This window comes from Manacus vitellinus, unplaced genomic scaffold (genome assembly GCF_001715985.3).
Source record: "Manacus vitellinus isolate BGI_N305 unplaced genomic scaffold, ASM171598v3 scaffold_3_pilon, whole genome shotgun sequence".
NCBI classification, from domain to species: Eukaryota; Metazoa; Chordata; class Aves; order Passeriformes; family Pipridae; genus Manacus; species Manacus vitellinus.
Genome location: NW_021940535.1, coordinates 30,146,766 through 30,166,369, shown reverse-complemented (window position 1 = coordinate 30,166,369; position 19,604 = coordinate 30,146,766). Strand labels below are relative to the sequence as shown.

The window sequence follows — 19,604 nt, the reverse complement described above, 5'->3', positions numbered from 1 at the left end:
GAAGCCAAAGAGTATGCATTCCCTTTATTTTCTGAGAAAAGAAAGAAATAAGAGAAGCAGCTAAAATAAGGAAAAAAGATCCTGACTCTAACAGTGATAAATAAATACAAATGTGACATTTAAATATTTCCAGACCAAATATTAGTTTCTATATGAAGAAGGAAGTTATTCAGAGAGAACTTGAAATTGTCCAGTTAATACTTCAGCTTGTAATTTTTATTTCGGACAAGTTTGAAGAGCATTATAAACAAAAGGAGAAAAGGTTAAAATTCACATCTCTGCATCTTGAAGAAAAGCAGGTTGTGAAATTCTAATAATACAGGAGCAAGGAAATATATATTTTTTTTTTCCTTCCAGGTAGTTTATAAGTAAGAAAACTTTATGACTGAGTTTCATCAAATAGTGGAACAGGTTTCCTGGAGATGAAATGGAGTCACAAAACCCCGTGCTTTGGCTACTTGAGTAGGGCCCCAGAAACAGAGGGTAGGGTTAGATTGGATATGGGGAATAAATTTGTCACTGTGAGAGTGGTGAGACACTGGCACAGGTTGCCCATAGAAGATGCGGACGCCACATCCCTGGAAGTGTCAAAGGCCAGGTTGGCTGGGGCTCTGAGCAGCCTGGCCCAGGGGAAGGTGTCCCTGCCCATGGGGAGGCGGGGGGTGGCTGGAATGGGATATCTTTAAGATCACAGAATCACAGGGTGGGTCAGGTTGGAAGGGACCACAGTGGGCCATCTGGTCCAACCTCCCTGCTCAAGCAGGGTCATCCTAGAGCCCACGGCACAGGACTGCATCCAGACGGTTCCGGACCAGCCCGAGTCCGGGACACTCTGCGGCCTCCCCGGGCCACCAGTCCCGGGGCTCTGAGGCGCGCGGGGAGGGCGGGGCTCCCGCGGCCAATGGGAGAGCGCGGCCCGGGGGCGGAAGTGCGTCACGGCCCCGCCCCGCGCCAGGCGGAACTTCCCTTTCCCCTTCCCGTTTCCCGCCGCCGCGCGCGCCGGAACTGCCGCACTTTTCCTTCCGCACCGCCCCCGCCGCCGGAAACCCGCGTGTGCTTCCCGTGCTTTCCCCGTCTGGCGGCGGCCGGCGGGTCGCCGTTTCGTCCCCCCCCTTCTCGCCGGCGCGGCCGCGCGAGGTGCTGGAGGGTCCCGCGAGGTGGGTGAACAGCTGCTGCGCCCGGGAAGGTGGGAAGGAGGGAGAGAACGAGGGTGGCAGCGTCCTGGCTCCTGCCGGGAAGGGGCTGCTGAGGGGCCCCTGCGCCCCTCGGAGCTCGTAGAAGCCGGGCGGTGTGGAGGACGGGCAGGCACACACAGGCCCGGGAAAGTAAATACCGCTATCTTTTCATACTTCCCAATCCAGCATGTCCCCAGTTATAAAAGACGTTTGTGGGATCTGTTTGTAGGTGAGCATGCGTAATGATTCTGGGCATGAAGCTACTGAGTGTTGCTGGACCAGATACGAAGGAAGACAAGGTTACATTGGGCAGGAGGTGGCATCAGGAGCTATACAATAAGATAACAAGTTGTATTTCTATAGAAATCTTCAAAGAGAGCAAGCTTTTCTAGGCTGTGGAGCAGGCTTCAGATAAAACAGATAGACTCTAATTTTTGTCAACTAATGCCCTTCAATTAGGGAGAGAAATTATCTTCTAGATGTTTGAGGGAGTGGCTCCTTCCCTGCATCCCACCCACGAATTGTGCCACATTCCATCTTGGTTAATGTCTTCTTGCTTAACACTGGTGTGGAGTTTGTAAACACAGCAAATCCTGTTGTCATCAGTTTGTAGGTGGCTGTGTTGGTTCTATCTTAGTAGGTACATGCCAGCAAAGTGTGCTGTGAGGAAAATGATGTAATGCAGAGAATGCTTAAGGTTTTTGCCTGAAACGTGTTACGTCTTAAACCCCTGGGCTAGAAGTCATTCATACTTTTGTTTGTTTAGTGATGAACTCAAATTGCAAAAGAACTTGGGTTTTGATAATGTTCCTACAAATTATTTTCTCAACAGTTTTCATATGCATGGATATCACCTGAATATTCTTACCAGAGCTTAGATTGTGCACGAGCTTACCCCAACCATGAGTGGCTCCAAACCTGATATTCTGTGGGCCCCGCATCATGTTGACAGATTCGTTGTGTGTGACTCGGAGCTGAGCCTTTATCACATCGACTCTGCTATGAGTTCAGAACTCAAGGCAGGGTCCTTGCGCCTGTCAGAAGAAACTACGGCTACGCTGCTGTCCATAAACTCGGATACGCCCTACATGAAATGTGTGGCCTGGTATCCCAAGTACGATCCCGAATGTCTCCTTGCTGTTGGACAGGCCAATGGCCGAGTGGTACTTACCAGCCTTGGTCAAGATCACAACTCAAAATCTAAAGATTTGATAGGCAAAGAGTTTGTTCCCAAACATGCACGGCAGTGTAATACCCTGGCGTGGAATCCACTGGATAGCAATTGGCTGGCTGCTGGCTTAGATAAACATCGGGCTGACTTTTCAGTGCTGATCTGGGATATCAGCAGCAAATATGCCCCAGAGACTGCAGTTGCTACAGAGAAAGTAAGACTTTCAACAGGCGATGCGGAATCAGGACTGGTAGTAACAAAGCCACTGTATGAATTGGGACAGAATGATGCTTGTCTCTCTCTCTGTTGGCTTCCACGGGATCAGAAGCTGCTGTTAGCTGGAATGCATCGAAATCTGGCTATATTCGATCTAAGGAACACAAGCCAAAAAATATTTGTAAACACTAAGGCTGTCCAGGGAGTGACTGTTGATCCGTATTTCCACGATCGTGTAGCTTCCTTCTATGAAGGTCAGGTTGCCATATGGGATTTAAGAAAGTTTGAAAAGCCTGTTCTGACCTTGACAGAGCAACCAAAACCCTTAACAAAAGTTGCATGGTGTCCAACAAGAACTGGACTGTTAGCTACTTTGACAAGGGATAGTAATATCATTAGGCTGTATGACATGCAGCATACTCCCACCCCTATTGGAGATGAAACTGAGCCAACGATAATTGAAAGAAGTGTCCAACCTTGTGAAAATTACATTGCTTCCTTTGCCTGGCATCCCACAAGTCAAAATCGAATGGTAGTAGTGACCCCCAACAGGACTATGTCTGACTTCACAGTTTTTGAAAGAATTTCTCTTGCATGGAGTCCAGTGACATCCTTAATGTGGGCTTGTGGACGACATTTGTATGAGTGTACAGAAGAAGGAAAGGCTAGTTCCTTGGAAAAAGACATAGCAACCAAAATGCGGCTCAGAGCTCTGTCAAGGTATGGTCTTGATACTGAACAAGTTTGGAGAAATCACCTCCTAGCTGGAAACGAAGATCCTCAGCTGAAATCGCTTTGGTACACTCTGCATTATATCCTTTATTTTACTGTAGTTTCTGTCCTAAAGAAGTAATATACCTTTGTATGTAAACCACTTATATGAAATGCATTAAAATCTTTAAATATAATGTAACATCCTGTAAATGCTTTGCATGTTAACAGGATGTAACCTTAAATTTTTAAAAACAGTTTTTCATACACTTGGGAAAAATTAAGCTTCCTATACATGAAAATACTTATGAAGCAGTATACTGAAGATATGGATCAAAAACTTACAGGAAACAAAGGTCCCTTAGTTTATGCTGGCATTAAATCAATTGTGAAGTCATCTTTGGGTAAGAATGTTCTAATTTTGCTAAGTTCTGTTGTAGTATGTTTGCAGAATGATGCACTCATTGGTCTATCCTTAATAATTGTCCAAAAAGGCTACTTAAAAATATTGAAACAAAGTATTTCTGTTTATGTATTAATAACGTAAGTTAACAGTTTATATTACAGTAATTTCCAGAATTTTCAGTGTTCAGTAATCATAAAAGCATAATATCCTCAGAGGTAAATCTTTGAACTATTTCAAACATAGTGAGTTTTGACTATGGCACTGAGAATTCTTGCTCCCCACAGGACTATTTTATTTTCCAAAGCTCTACATCTGGATATAATTCTAGGAATGTGACTTTACTGTAGTTACTGCTAACGTATTAAGTACGTTTGCACAACTGTGTTTAGATAAGCTGTCCTGTTCTGAAGTGGTAATTGCCCCTGGTGTATCACATTCAGCCTCTCATGCTCACTAAAGTTTTTGTTAGTATAATCTATTATTTGAATCTTCTCTATTCATTATATGTCTTTTTAATATAATGCTCCTTGGAGCAAAAAATAAGCCTTCAGTGGTGGGAAAGCTTCTAGCACATTGATGCTGGCTAAGAAGAAAACTGGTAGAGCAGGTCCTTGACTGTGTATTATGTATTTTCATTTTGAACATACTGAAAAGCCCTGTCAACTCTAACAAGAGGTAGAGGAATCAAAAAAAAAACTTAGTGGGGAATGTGTGTCAAGTTTAGGTGCATTTTTTTTTTTTTTTTAGCAGATCAAAATAATTTTGTGTATGCTGCTCCTTACTGTGGAGTTGTAAGCACTGTTAATTTAAAGTACTGAAAAATAACACTCAGCTTTTGCACTCTGCATTATGATTGAAATGAAAGCCTCATTGTGATTGCGATGTAAATTGTGATTTAAGCATAATTTAACTTATTTCCCATTTCTAGGAACAACAGAGAACCTCAGGCACAGCAGGAGTGGATCTGATAGACAGGCAGATATTATTCAATATCTGAGTGAGGAGAGATACTTGGCTTTGCAGCTCTGTGGGTGGATAAAGAAGGGAACAGACTTAGATGTGGAACCTTTTCTAAATTCATTGGAACAGGAAGGAGACTGGGAACGAGCTGCTGCTGTAGCACTTTTCAACTTGGACATACGGCGAGCAATACAAATTCTGCATAAAGGGGCTATCTCAGGAAAAGGTGCGTATTGTGTTTAGTGTCTTCTGTTCTGGCACTATATCAGATCAGTAGATTTTTTTTCTATTAACAGAATTATGGAAGATAGTATGGAAGAGATGCCTGTTGTCTTATAAAGTTGTTACTTGAAGCAGTTGTATTGGAGCTTGAGAATCTGACAATCCTGGTATTTCGCTCCTCAGACTGCCATATGTCATACTGTCTAATTAAAATAGATCAGATGTTTCAGAATTTCTTACTGATACAAACCCCAGAGAGACATACATTTGGAACTAGTGGGATTCTTTTACTTTAGTGGATTTGCTTCTTGGCTGGATGTCATGTAAATCTGCTTCTTTTGGGCTGTATTGCCAGTGCAGTGGCTGTGGAATAATTAAAACATAATGTTTGGGATCTGCAGAAAACATTTGTTTTGGGGTAATATCTGTTAAGAGTTGCAGTGTATGATGGAAAAGTTAAGATACTGGAGCTGGGAGATGGAAGTGGCTTTGTTCTGTTTTCTTGCCAGTATTCCTCCTACAGCACTGCTTTGCATCTGTGTTCTCTATTAAATTAGAAAGACTGTTGTGCCACTAAAGTGGGTAGGAAAGACGACAAGCTCTAAAGATTCCTTTATTTTTAGTATTTCCCCTTTTAGTGGGGGTATGAGTGTCTGTCTCTGCTTTTCATGCAGGGGTTCAGATTGAAGACATGCTATCTTCAAATTCAAGAATAAAATTGAACTTTCTGACAGAATGAATATTTAGATGAAATAGTTTCATGTTTTAGGAAACTTCTTAACTTGAAACTGCTATATAACATTGTCATCCTCCAGCTAGATCTGTTAAGCGATAGCTGGATATACAATCCTGTTTTTCACTTTTTGTGGATATGAATTATGATAATGACAGTCTTTTTTGATAACTATTTCAAAATACCAGAACCAGTGTGATGTTGTTTGAAGTGTAATGAGGCTGTTGTGGCTTGTGACTTTTAGAGATGTTAACTTACCTAACAGAGGCATTTAATGCAGAAACAAGTGCATACATGCTAGTGTATGCACATTTATTTTAGCTAGTGTTAATTCTACTGCATTTTGTCTTGCATCCTGACAAAACATTGCGTTTTAAATGGATGCTTTCAATTACAGTTTTAACTGGATTTTTTTTAAGTCCTTAACTTGAATAATACTCTTTCACTGATTGCTTTTCATAAATCAGGTGATCTGAACCTTAACGTAGTAGCAATGGCTCTGTCAGGCTACACAGATGAGAAGAACTCACTTTGGAGAGAAATGTGCAGTACTCTGAGACTGCAGCTGAACAATCCCTACTTGTGTGCAATGTTTGCTTTCCTGACAAGTGAGTCTGGTTCATATGACGGTGTTTTGGTGAGTAAATTTCTGTTTGGTTAAAATTCCTCTGTGTAATAGGAGCTTATAGAAACATGTAGGGGAAGTGCTATATACTCCAGGAATTAATCAGATTAGAATATATTCTTTTATCCTGATGCTGGCAAATAGCATTTGTTTCTTCTCAACAGACATCTCATATTAGCGAATGTTGCGTTAGTGAACAAATCATGCATAAACAGCCCAAATATCCATTATAGTTCACACATTTTTTAGAGGGATTTTATCTTTGGCATGGAGTTATTAAATCACTAGAAATACATTATCAAAATAATTTAAACAGTGGGTAAAAAGGGGAGAGAGGTTAATAATGGAATTGCAAAAAGCTGAATAAATTCAGGGGAGTTTGCAGAACTTTCACCAAACTATATTTGCACTGAATTGTATTTTTATTTTTCCTTGTTTACTTGTTAAAATAATTTTACTGTGTGGGAATGGTAAGCAGAGCAGTTTCACATCTGAAATTGTTACAGAATTGCCATGTGAAGAGCAAACTAAATCTTTAATCTTGAGATACTTTGAATCTTTGGAGGAGTAACATATTTGATTCTTGGTTAGCGAACAACAGAAATACTTGAATCAGTAGGAATTATTTAGCCCGAGGGAGGACTCCTGTAATACAACAGGGTAATTGGCCCAAAGCTGTTGAAAACAAAGTTGACATAATATGATGCTTTTACAGTAATCAAATAAATAAAAGATTAGAATCCCAGAGGAGAGAAACCTCAGTCTTTTTTTCTCTCTTTGAAAGAGAGTATTCTTGTTCTCTGGTAGTAATTTTCTAGGTTTTTATTGATGAATTGGAAACTCACTGGTGTTATTTGTTTGGTTTTATTTTAATTTTTCCTTCACTAAGACTTGTTGAAGTTTGCATGAAAGAGATTTTTGTCAAGCACATCTTGTTTTGGCAATGTCAGTCACAGTTTCTATTCTGAGGATATCAAGAGGGAAAAGTGTGGGCATAGCTAAGTACTAGAATTAATCTAGTCCAGTACTTTTTTTCTTCAGTATCTCATCTAGTAAAAGGCTTAAAAAGCGGAAAGTAAATATCACTGCACCTCGAGTGTCAATATACTTCTGAGAAATTCATGTTCTGGGTGTTTGGAGTTAGTTTTTGTTTGCATGGGGTGTTTTGTTTACTTTGTTAACTTTTATTTGCAATTTTAGGAAGGAATTGACTGGTTAGGCTAGTTATTTTGCAAATATGATAAATGTGACTACTCACTCCTAAGGGGAAGGAAGCACCTAAGATTCCTAAATGCTCATTGGTCAAAAGGAACAACAAAAGTCAGAGGGTTCACAGTCAGAAAGTTTTATTAGTAAATTACACAGTTGGCGTGGAAATTGATATGTTAGTCCCTGATCGACTATATTAGCACACAGCAGTGGGTTTTGGATAAAGGAGTGGGGTGAAAAGGAAGAGAGGAATTAGTGGGAAATTTTGTAAATATGAAAATAGTTTGTTTTTCTTTCGCCTGTGACTTGGTGAGACTCTTGGCCATTTGTGCTAGAAGCACTAAGCCCAGCTCTACATGACTTGCTGAGTTTCTTTTTGTAGAGTTTCATAAACGATGGAGGATGTGTTGTAGGAGGCCTTCCTGCCATTTGTATAGACTGTTCCTGTAGCCCCAGTCTTCCTCTGATACCTCTGAGTATAAACCATTACGGTGCTATACTCAGTGTCAGCTTTCTTCAGATGCCATGTTTTCTTTTTGCACAATTGGTTTCATTGTGTTAGTTACACAGTAGTGGAAATGCTCTGATTTTTACAATGTATTGAAAAAGTGGAAACTTGCATGTGATGTTAATGTTCCCATTTTTCTCTCTGAAGTATGAAAATAATGTGGCTGTACGAGACAGAGTGGCATTTGCTTGCAAGTTTCTCAATGATGCTCAGGTGAGTTTGTGGTTGTACTTCTAAGCAAACTTTTAAACTGGTCTTTATTCAGAGAAGAAACTCCGGGTTAAAGGGGCGAACACTGGAAGTAGAGTCATGTGTGATTTGGCTTTTGTCATCACAGTAGTATATAAGGTATGGTGTAAGCTGGTTTTTGGTTTGTACCTTCAGCTTGGTTTTTGGTTTGGTTTTTGCTAGGTTGGTTCGGGGGATATTTTTTGTTTGGTTTTGTTGTTTTGGGTTTTTTCTATTAGTATTCATTACATGGTAGTTTAAGTGCTATTGCATTACCTGTAGACCTGTTTTACTGGAGAGTGTTTGTACTTATTCAGTGGTTATTTCCAGATGCTTATGTTCTCTCAAGTTAAAGTTTGGGTTTACAGCAGGAACATTTTATTTTAAATTCACCAAAGTATTTAAAGATTACATAACTTCCCTCTTTGCACTTCCTATTAGGAAGCTTAAAGTTCATTATAAATACTTGATTTCATGCAATGCAGGACAGTATAATAATTTAACATTTTCTGTGTAACATCCAGCAAGCAGCATATTCTGTTAGCAGAAGACACTCTTTTTATATATATTTATATATTATGTATTTTTTTTATAGCTGAACAGGTTTATTGAAAAGCTGACGAATGAAATGAAGGAGGCTGGGAATTTGGAGGGAATACTGTTAACAGGGCTGACAAAAGATGGGGTTGACTTGATGGAAAGTTATGTTGACAGAACTGGAGATGTCCAGACAGCAAGCTATTGCATGCTACAGGTTAGTGTTTCACTTGAAATAAAGCTTTACAGAGGAGAAAAAAAACATTGTTTCTTTATCAGTGTAGTACCTAATCTTGTGAACTAAAAAGTATTTTCTGTGTTAAATTGGGACAATATATATTGTGCCTGTTATGTGGAGTCATCTGAAACACTAAGTATTAATGACAAGCACGTGTCTTTACACCCTCTGGTTGAGATGGTAGAGAAAAGAGACAAAAGGAAATCATTGTCCTTTTCACTAGTTAAACTGGGAATACTCATTTCTCTCCTTATTGCTGGTGTGTTTCCTGACAGGGTCATTATTTTTTTTCCTTCCAGGATTTTGATGGAGAACAAAGGTGAGGTTTTTTGTTTGTCTGTAAGCATTGGATTTGGGTTTTTTAATGATGGACTTATCTTGGCCCTTACACAGTAGCAGCTATTGCCAGCACAGTATTTAAATGCATATGTAATCTTAACAGTGATATGGATTGTGATATATGACAGAACTTTCAAATCCTTCATCTCACTGATATGAGTTCTTAGGAGGATGTGGCAGCACAAGTATTTTCAACCAGAGAGGCAGACCGAAGAAAACCTTTATCAAACTCACAGAAACTTCATCTTCTTTAAGACAAATTACACTGTATTGTTTCGCATATCTTGTGCATTTTGTAAAGCCTTTTGAAAAAGTGAATAATAGGTATTGTGTGTCTGGCATTTTTTCCTGCCTGCTTTAGGGTTCTCCATCAGATGTACTTAAGGATGAAAGAGTTCAGTACTGGATTGAGAACTACAGGAATCTGTTAGATGCTTGGAGATTTTGGCATAAACGTGCAGAATTTGATATCCACAGGAGTAAGCTGGATCCCAGTTCAAAGCCTTTAGCCCAGGTAAATGTAATTCTTGTATGAAGTATGACCAGTCCAGAAAGAAACGTGGCATGGCACTTCTGTAAAAAAAAAGTTGCTGGCTGCACCTTGGCTTTCAGGACAGTTTGTGTGCAAAAGAAGGATTTCAGCTAAGGCTGCCCTAAAACAAGAACCTGTCACCTTTTCTTTTAAGTAACAGGTCTTTCAGCACCTATGACTTATCAACACCTTTTTTTCTGGGGAAACTGGAAACTCTTCGGTTTTTTTCCTTACATGTTGAAAAACAAAATCAGAGATGTATCATCAAGCTGAATTCAGTGTCAGTGAAAATGATGCTGAAACCAGGGAACTAGCTCGAATTGCTCTGTTTTAATTGAAACAAACCTCAAAGCTATTTTGAAGCCCTTGAACCTGGAACTAAAAGTGAACAGCAACAACTTTCATTATCAGTTCTGAACATAAGCTGACCCAAAAACTAACGTCCTGCCCAAATGCTATCTTCTTAACATCTGGTGGCATTTTTAGCCAAAATGGTTTTACTCACAGCACCTTTTACTCTCTCATGTCTTCTAAGTATGTTCATTACAAGTTCTAGGGCCCGAGGATTTCTGAGGAAGGCTGTTTTTTTAATTCATGTATCCATCACAGCTGTTTGGGGAGAGCTGCATCTGTGCTGCTCCAAGTGGAAGGGAGTTGAGTTTATTGTTTCTTCTTTATGTGGTTAACACAAATAGCCCCTAAAGAGTTTAAAATATGTGCTCCTTGGTATCAAGTCACAACTTGTGGCCTGAGGGGTGCAGATAAATAATATTAGGATAATCCTTAAGATGGGGACTCTAGAGTGAGTCACCCTACTATAAGGAGGGAGACCAGACAATTATATAGTAAGTAAACTTAATTTCTTCCATTACTGCAGATGTAGCTTTTTATTATCTTAAATAATACTTTTTGAAGTTTTAGGAGTTGTGCATGTTTTTATGTGCTTTTGAAGTACATAAGAGCATTGTTAAGGCATAGTCCTCAGAGCTGTGTGCCACATCTATAAGCCAAGATGTTAAGAACTCCTTCACAAATAGCCTTGGCTTTCCTTGGCTAGAATATCTGGTAAATAAATGTTTACTAGTTTGAATGGGTTCACTCATAGGTGTAGCAAAAGTGGAACCAAACAAAAAAATTAATGGGCTTTTGTTCTCTTTAGGTGTTTGTGAGTTGCAATTTCTGTGGAAAATCAATCTCTTACAGCTGTTCAGCTATTCCTCATCAGGGGCGAGGTTTTAGCCAATATGGAGTCAGTGGTTCTCCAACTAAGTCAAAAGTTACAAGCTGTCCTGGTTGCCGTAAGCCCCTTCCTCGCTGTGCACTTTGCTTGATAAATATGGGAACACCAGTTTCCAGCTGTCCAGGTATGACACAGTGGGTTTTAGTTACTCAGCTGCAGTAGTAGTTAGAGGCCTCACTAGCAGTTCCTATTGGAAGATCTTCTGTTGCACTTTTTTCTTTCTAGTTTTGCTCATACTGTAAGTATTCATATCCATCATTTTGAAGGGAGAAAGACCATAATTAAGAACTTGTTTATATCCCATCTGATTTTGTGATGAAACCTTCGTTTCTGTTCTTTGGCGTCAGACAATATGCACAGTTACTTGGTTCTGACAGTTTTCCCAATGAGATTGTCAGTGAAATTCCATAGTTAGACTGATGTAAAGATTTAAGTATTCTGGAGGTCAGTATTGTGAGCTTTAGAACTGAAAGAAATGGAGAATGTGTTTTCTTGAGAGGAATTGTAGGGATGCTACATAAATCTTACAAGGTAAATGAATTAATTTTTAGCTGCAAGAGGAAGAGAGAATAAATTTGATGTGTACTTTCTGTCACTAAGTATGAAAGACAGTATAGGTCATGCTGTCACAGCTAAGAAATATTACAACTAGAATTCTTTTGGTTCTAAATGTCTTGGGCTCAGCATTATGTAAGATCTAAATGAAACTGATTTTGTCCATATTTTTAAGACAGTCTTGTTAGAGAGCCACAAACAGCTGTGCAATTGTTATCTGTTTATATCTCTTCTCATTCTTTCACTGATCTGTGTTAGGACTTCTATATTGTACTTGTTCTAATTCCTAACTTAGATTTTGTTGATTTTTTTTCTAAAGCAGAACATTTCATGTGCAGCAGAACAGGCCCATAATTCACTGGAACATAAATCAACCACTGAAACATAAATCACCACTGAAAGACATTTTGTCTGTAATATTTGCTTAATAGGCAAGTTTAGCATGTCCGTATGATGTGAAACAACAGCTCAGTAATATAATTCTTGTTTTGGCATTCCACCAGTTCTTAATAATTTTACTGACTTCCCTTTTAAAATCAGGCTGCTTCTTCACATAATGTTCCTAATTTCAAATTTATTTTAATAGTATTGCTGGGGCTGAAATATAAATGAAGTCTAATGATTTACAGCTGTATTTGTGGGGGTGGGTTTGCTTCCACACAGGAGGATCCAAGTCGGATGAAAAAGTGGATCTTAGCAAAGACAAGAAGTTAGCCCAGTTCAGCAACTGGTTTACTTGGTGTCACAACTGTAGGCATGGTGGACATGCTGGGCATATGCTGAGCTGGTTCAGGTAAGTGGATGTTAAAATCTTAGTTATTTCACATGTGTGTGCTGCACTGAGTAGGACATACCTCCTTTGCTGTATCTATCATTATAGTGTTTAAATAATAAAACTGAACTATGATGCTGAGTTTTTCTGAGATACACACCCCTGCACATACTTAAATGTGTAGATTGCCAAATTATTTTACCTGTTTTTTCTTTTTTCTGTTATTGCTACTTAGAGACCATACTGAGTGCCCGGTTTCTGCCTGCTCTTGTAAGTGTATGCAGCTGGATACAACAGGGAATCTCATTCCAGCAGAGACTGTCCAGGCATAAATATTGTTTGAAAATATGTGGCTCTCCAATGGATGTCCATCATAGTCCAAGCATATATTTTAGACAAAGGTAATTTGTGACTTACTGACTGGAAAAAAAAAAAATAAAATGCTATCAAATTAGTAAAATTATGTGTGTATGAGTGTGCTTGGTAGAAACAGCTATTCCTGAAGTGAGCCTCTGTAGTGTGTGGTCCTTATTCAGAGGACTGAAGAAAAGCACTCCTGGATTTGTGGACTCTTTGGATTTACTGAAATCCAAAGACCGTTTTCAGTAAAGTTTTCAGGATAATGCTGATCGGCCCCAAAGCTGTGTTTATATGCTGTGAAAGTGGACCCTCAAAATAAACACTTGGAAAGTGTCCTTCAGAAGATGGCAAAGTGATGCTGTGGATTCCTCTGTTTGTTGTTTGATCACACTTTCTTGTATGCAAATGATGGTTTCCTCATAACTTCATTTAAAATGCTACTGTTAACTGTATTCTAAAGGTTTTTATTTTAAAGAAAAATCCATTTCTTCCTGTCCCCAACTTTTATTCATAGTAAAGCAATGTCTTTGCATTCAAGCTCTTATTTAATTTGCCTACATACCTAGCTGATGTGAATTATAAAGCTAAAGAATTTGGGGGTTTGCTCTCCTAGTGAAGTCTGTAGAGAGGAGTTCCCTGAGTGAGAAGTCATGTGTCTGTTTCAATGCAGAGTGCAGATAAACTATAGGAGGTTTTTAGTTGAGTGATTACTTTAGTACTGTGGAGACCTGAAATCTCAAGGACTGGAGACTTGTAAATATTTATTTTAAACTACATGCTGAGTTTTGACTACAAAAATATTTGAAGACTCTGGGATAATCAGGATTTCACCGTACTTCTGAAATATACTGGGAAGTGTGGAATCAACCTATATAAATCCTGCTTCTTGTCACCAGCAGACACTAGTCTGCTCCCAAAAGGCTGCACAATTTTAAGTAATTTATCAGACTAGTTCTAGATGAGTAACCAGCTGGAATTAAGATTATTTATTAACTTGAGAGAGCGTCAATGGTATTTTGTGCTAGGAGCTAATTGGTATTGTTGTCCTTGATTTTGTAGGCAACAAAACTCACACAAATTAGGGAAAAAACCCAAACCTGTTTTAAGGTATATGATAATAACATCAGTTTACTTGGTGTGTGTTTATTTATAGTATATGAGTTACTCAACACTTGTGTGCTATAAAATACTAAATGGAATGCTAGCAATAAACTGGTACTATATTGCCAGGACTGTGAAAATTGGTGTTTTAAGAGAATATATTGTAATATACCACTAGTTTTACATGCTCAATGTAGTTTCAAGAAGATAGAATGTGGAAGTGTTTTTTGTGGATATACGAGATTACATTCAGGACTTTGGGCTACATTTGCTGATTTAGCATTAATGTTGTAATAAATCTGCTGCATTTTTTCTGATCTAAAATTCTTGCCTAATTGAAAACAATCTTTTTTTAAGTTAAAAATCTAAGAGGTACTTGATACTTTTAGGCATAGGAGAGCAGTTCCTTTTCTTTCTTGTTAGAATATTTATTTCTTTTTCCAGTATTTTTGCACACTTCATTTTGCTGTTGAAGAGCTCTTCAAAATGTTCTCCATTTATAAATGTAAACTGGGGCTTACTGTATGGTACCCTATTTATATAAATACAGGCAATAAAGCTTTTGTTTTATGGAAATGAAGATTTTTAAGTGTCACGTGTGTTTTTATTCTTCTGCATTAACATTTAGTAAATTCTCCTGATAATTTCCATTCCAGTTGAATGCATCTACCACCATACTATGTCTCGCTTTCTTATGGAAAGAAAATTCATCTATAACGTCTTCAACTTGACTGTACTTGTTTGTGTCAAATTCTGTCATTGCATTAGATTAAATTACATGCTCACTTCGATACTCATCATGTCTTTGAAATGTTTTGGTTTATGGAGGTTGCATATTCTGGTACAGCATTGCTATCAGTTTTGGCTGTTAAATAGTAATCAGGCTTTTAGGCCAGTAATTACACTATTTGCAAAATTTACAGAGCAAGAGCTCTATGTTTTTTAATGATCCGATTTTTTTTCCTTGTTTTGCTTTTAAATTAATAAAGCTGTGCTTTTGGGGGTGATTTGTTGTCTTTAACAAAAACTATAGCTACACTCATTTTATTAGCTGCAGTTTTATATTTACTGTTCCCTGGTATTTGCTGAAGGTGGCCTTGCATGCCAGCATGTTTTGTCCCTGTGGTTCAGGCCGATTACATTTCATTGTTTCCATTTCCTTAGATGCTCCAGCGTGCCCTCCCTTCCTTGATTGAGTAAAAACACTTCATCATCATATGCACAGGCTGATTACACATGAGCACCACACGAGTTGTGCCCGTGTCCCGAGCAGGGACAGCAGAGCAGGTGAGCAGGGTCAGCCAAGAGCCCTGAAAAAAGGTGCCAGGAACGTGGTGGGAGCAGTCCTGTCCCAAATGACATGATCTTCTCAGTCAGCTCTGATTACATAATTCATTTCATACCCCTCTCTCCTCTCCCAGATTCCTGCCTTTTAGCAGCTTCATGTCCTCCCAAAGAAGCCACCAGCTCTTCACACCTTCCGTTACTGGTCCTGCTGCTGGCCCTGGCTTTGGTGACATCCCTCCCTGATGTTTATGATACAGTTGCCCTAGTGACTCCCCTTTGCTCAGCGACCCCAGCTGCCACTACTTCTCATTTTATTATCTATGACTGTGGCAGTTTCTCTCACCTTCCTTGTGTGTGTGATGCCTGGGGCCCTGCTAACCATCAGTCCTAGCTGACAGGTAGCAGGCCCCATGGTTATGCCTTTCCCTTCGTATTTGGAATAGCTGGCAGTGGAAAATTATGCTGGTAAATGCATATATGACCTGAGCATTACTCTAATAGCAAGAATATTTTACAATTCCTTGCATTGCTGTCTGGTTAGTACAGCCACATAGCCAGGGTAGGCCATTTATTCCCACAGCCTGAGAGTCTGTAGAGAAGCAGATAATTGAAAAGTAGGGGAAACGTTTAGTTATGTCCTGCTTGCCCAGCCACCCTTCACTGCTGTGGGACTGCATGAACAAGAAGAGTCTTGACTGACAAAGGGAAACTGGCATTTCACACTCAATGTAGCCAGGTTCAAACATTTACTCACAAGACCTCATACCCAAGGATGGTCCCTCTAAAATACTAAAGCCATCTAGTGGTAGGCTGCTTTATTTACAGACTGTGTACATGCACAAAATAGCAATTTTCTAAAGCAGAATAGAACAAAATAGTTCTAAATGCTAGGAAAACATGCAGACAGTTATTAAGAATGACATTGCATTCTGCTGAGCACTAAAATAGTGGTGGTGATAGCACTACAGGATAGTGTGGTATAGTGCCACATGGACCTTGTGTTCTTGTTTGCTATATGAGATTGACTCCTACTTAGAAAGCCTCCTCCTTCCTAGTGACAGTGACTGAGTCACTGTCTGTCCTCGAGGTAGAGAGGCATTAAAAAATAGATCCCCTGTTAAATTGATCATCTCCCCAATTTGTAGTAATTTTGATTAATAAGTCTTTGAAACAAATTCCTTGACTGAAAAAATATGTCTATAAATAAGTACAAAGCTAGCAATCCTATTAAGGCACTAAATCTAGCTACTAAACCCGAAACCTGTTTGTATGAAAGTTTAATGAACATGGCTAAGGTTTATTTAAAATACTTTGAAATATTTTAGTGATTCACAGAACGTATATCCAAAGCTTGATTTTACTTTGATTGTGCTACCTTAAGAGACCTTAAAAATTCTGCTATGAGTTGTGTAAATAGCTTGGATAGTAACAAAATTGGGAACTGTGCAGAAGTTCCTATTGTTAAAGTCATCATGACACGCTGGCTGAATACTGGTACTGCTGCTTAGATTCCCACCAAGAAGTAAGGTTGTGATGGGCAGTCAGCTGTGCTTGAAATCCCCAAGACTAACTAGACATATTCCAAGTGTTTAACATCAGTGCAAAAGGCAAGTACCTTGTACTCCACTTTGTTATATTTAACAGTTTCAGGTAAAGTAGAACAGGAGTCACCATATATCACTGAAAACAGCACTCTAACAAGCAATACTGACACAAATAGTTAAGTGTGAGATCTTTTTTATTGGTTGAGACCATTTTCAAGATCCAAAATACTGCCCCCTGTTCAATAAATTTGTATCAAAGCAACTGAAATTAAAAATCTTTATAGTAAAACCCCACCAAATTACTTCAGTAAAATATCCTAGAACCTCTCCTAATAACAAAAGGATTCTTACAAAACTTCTGTTTCTGTCACATCTAATCCTGTAAGAGAACACTCCTCATGGATGCAAAAGGGTTAGATATATACAGTGAGCAAGACATCCACAGAAGTATTCTCCTTGCTGAATAAATACATTTGCAAAGAAAATGCTCTTCATTGGCAATACTTAGCACATGTAACAGCATGTTTTCGGTATATTTGTTGAAAATAAATGCAACTGTTACCATGCTGTCAGGTACTGTTGTCACCCCTGAAGCAATAAATATATGCTAAGAAAAATCAAGTGTTCCTCCCAGTACCAAATGGGAAGTATTCAGGGAATTCATGAATAATTTTTAGTGCTTCATTGTAGAGTTCCAGATCTGAAAGAGGGCAAAGAAAATGGTTATGATGCATAAGCTAAATTCCCCAGAAGTCAATGACAACATTAAAGCACTGCTTATTTTAAAGTAGTATAGCTGAGTGATCCCAGTCTCCCTCAAATTCCCATTTTCCCCAAGACAGCAACACTTATTCCTTGTTTTCTGGAGGGTTCTTTTTAGGCCTGGTGGCTGCACAATCACACTAAGTTTAGGTCAAGGTGAGAACTGCACTCCAACAGGAGTGGGAGAAAAATCAGAGCATGGCAATGATCAAGACTGGCTTTGGCTTTGAGTAACTCCCTACAGTTTAACCATAAACCACTACATTTGGTACAGAACTTTTCTCATGACACTCCTTTTCTACACCCGGCTCCATATCTGGCAGCTTGAAGAGAGACCTCGTCTGTAAGAAAAGGTAATCAGGCTCTCCCTTCGTATTTACTGAAGAAGAGTTCAGATCTCAAAATGAATTTGTTATAATGTATATTCTTACTTACCAAATGGACTTTTGTCTTCTCTGAACTGGACGTATGACACACACATGATGGTTGCCTGATTTGTTACTCTTCCCACTACTTCAATAATTCCTGAGATCTCCTCATCTAGCTAGAAAACATACCAAAGATGAAATTAGCAACACTAAATTAGCTGCTATCTCTACTTAAGAGCACAGCACTTAAGCTAGGAACTCTCCACAGCTGACGGTTTGTTTGTGACACATTCTGTTTAATGTCAAACAATAGAGTACTATTGGATGGCCCTGTTGCCCTCCCCCCAAAAACCCACAAAAGCCTTGACCCACTTACAGATTTACAGGTTTTGTAATAGCCAATTCAGTACCAACAAAAAAAAAACATAGAAAGAGGCATCAGAAGGAAGATAACAGTTTATAAGTATATAAAACTGTATCAATTAAATGGTGAACAGAGAGTAATCTAGGACACAGAGAGCAGAAGAATCCAGATTTGAATGCACTGCATTAAATCCTTAGTCAATTATAGAACTCTGTAAGAACTAAGGAGGTATCACACATGCCAGAGAGCAGTTCCAGTGTTCCAGATTCAGGAGATATATTTGGAAATTATTTCTAAAGTAATCTGTCAGTAAGTGTTCAGAACACAAAGACACTAGCAAGCCTTTGGTTGAACAGGGGAAAAAAAGGCTATTTTCTTGCAGCTGGAAGTTAAAGTCAGCAAGCTTCACATTTATAAGACAAAAATGTGCCAGATCAAAATGCATTTTTCATCAACAAGGAGAGAATCCTGTCTTGAAAGTCTAAGAGGACCATATGCAAGTATTTCACGGGGAAAATGGCAAGATTTCTCAGAATTTAACAACTCATTCAGAGAAAAAGATGTAAATATACACATGCTCTCAGACAAGCTAGAGCATTTGCCATCACAACAAAAATAATCCTTTAATTACAACATTTGCTAGAGAAAAAAAATACTTAGAGACAGAAGAGAGTGTCAGGGTGTTATTCCTTCAGTGATACATGAAAACAAAGGAAACAGTATTTTTGTTCAGTAGTTCTCATTATATCTTATACCCATTGCATTAATTGCTTGGTGAGGTTTTTTTGGGTTTTTTTTGCTAAGAAAGAATGCTTCAAGCTAACTCTGAAGTTTACTGGAATGCTATGACAAATGTTCTAAGAGGATGTAGCAATGTCAACTCAAAAAAGCCTTAGGAATACTATATTCTTGGGTCTTTTTTGATTATAAAAACAATATGAAAATGGGAGGAAAAAGTAAAATTACAATAAAGCAAACACATGTAGTGGAATATATATTACACTGTAAACAACTAACAGAGTAAGAGAAAATAGCCAGGCAGCGATGTGTCTGACAAGGAATGAGTTCTGTCTCTTAACACTAGTTGAAAATTAGTGAAGACCAAGGCAGTTCATGGGTAAGACTGCAAGCTAGCTGAAAGATGCAAGAAGCAGAGGCAACGAAATAAGGTGGAAAATGGAAACAGAGTATTTTTTTTCCCGATTAAAAACTCAACACATGGAAGGCATGCAGAGGTTTCAGAAGAGACAAACCCTCCGGTATCCACAAGAGGCGACATTAAGTACTTCGAAAGCATTCCCTAACTTACAGGTTCGCTCAGCTCCACAGTCGTATGTTTCCCTACGCCATCCGAAAGCACGAAAAGCTTTCCAGTAGGATGAATCTACAAAAGAACATTAAAACCTACATAAGACATTAGGCCCGTGCGCTCTCAAGGCAG

General features: G+C 38.9%; 2 protein-coding genes across 2 annotated transcripts in view; one reads left to right on the top strand and one right to left on the bottom strand.

Moving 5' to 3' along the window:
- Positions 1-1,112: 1,112 nt before the first annotated feature.
- Positions 1,113-12,837, top strand: MIOS (meiosis regulator for oocyte development). The gene is made up of 11 exons (XM_018075736.2): positions 1,113-1,157; positions 2,008-3,374; positions 3,579-3,677; positions 4,608-4,865; positions 6,062-6,231; positions 8,084-8,149; positions 8,760-8,918; positions 9,640-9,792; positions 10,970-11,174; positions 12,269-12,398; positions 12,613-12,837. The coding sequence occupies exons 2-11, from the start codon at positions 2,078-2,080 to the stop codon at positions 12,707-12,709; spliced, it is 2,634 nt and encodes an 877-aa protein (XP_017931225.1). The 5' UTR covers positions 1,113-1,157; positions 2,008-2,077; the 3' UTR covers positions 12,710-12,837.
- A 4,008-nt stretch (positions 12,838-16,845) lies between these two features.
- RPA3 (replication protein A3) overlaps positions 16,846-19,604 on the bottom strand; it is a 4,369-nt gene continuing 1,610 nt past the window's right edge. The window contains exons 2-4 of the mRNA XM_029961889.1: positions 19,473-19,547; positions 17,867-17,975; positions 16,846-17,369 (exon numbers count right to left, since the gene is read on the bottom strand). Coding sequence (XP_029817749.1) covers positions 17,287-17,369; positions 17,867-17,975; positions 19,473-19,547 — 267 coding nt within the window. The 3' untranslated portion in view covers positions 16,846-17,286. The remainder of the gene's footprint in view (positions 17,370-17,866; positions 17,976-19,472; positions 19,548-19,604) is intronic.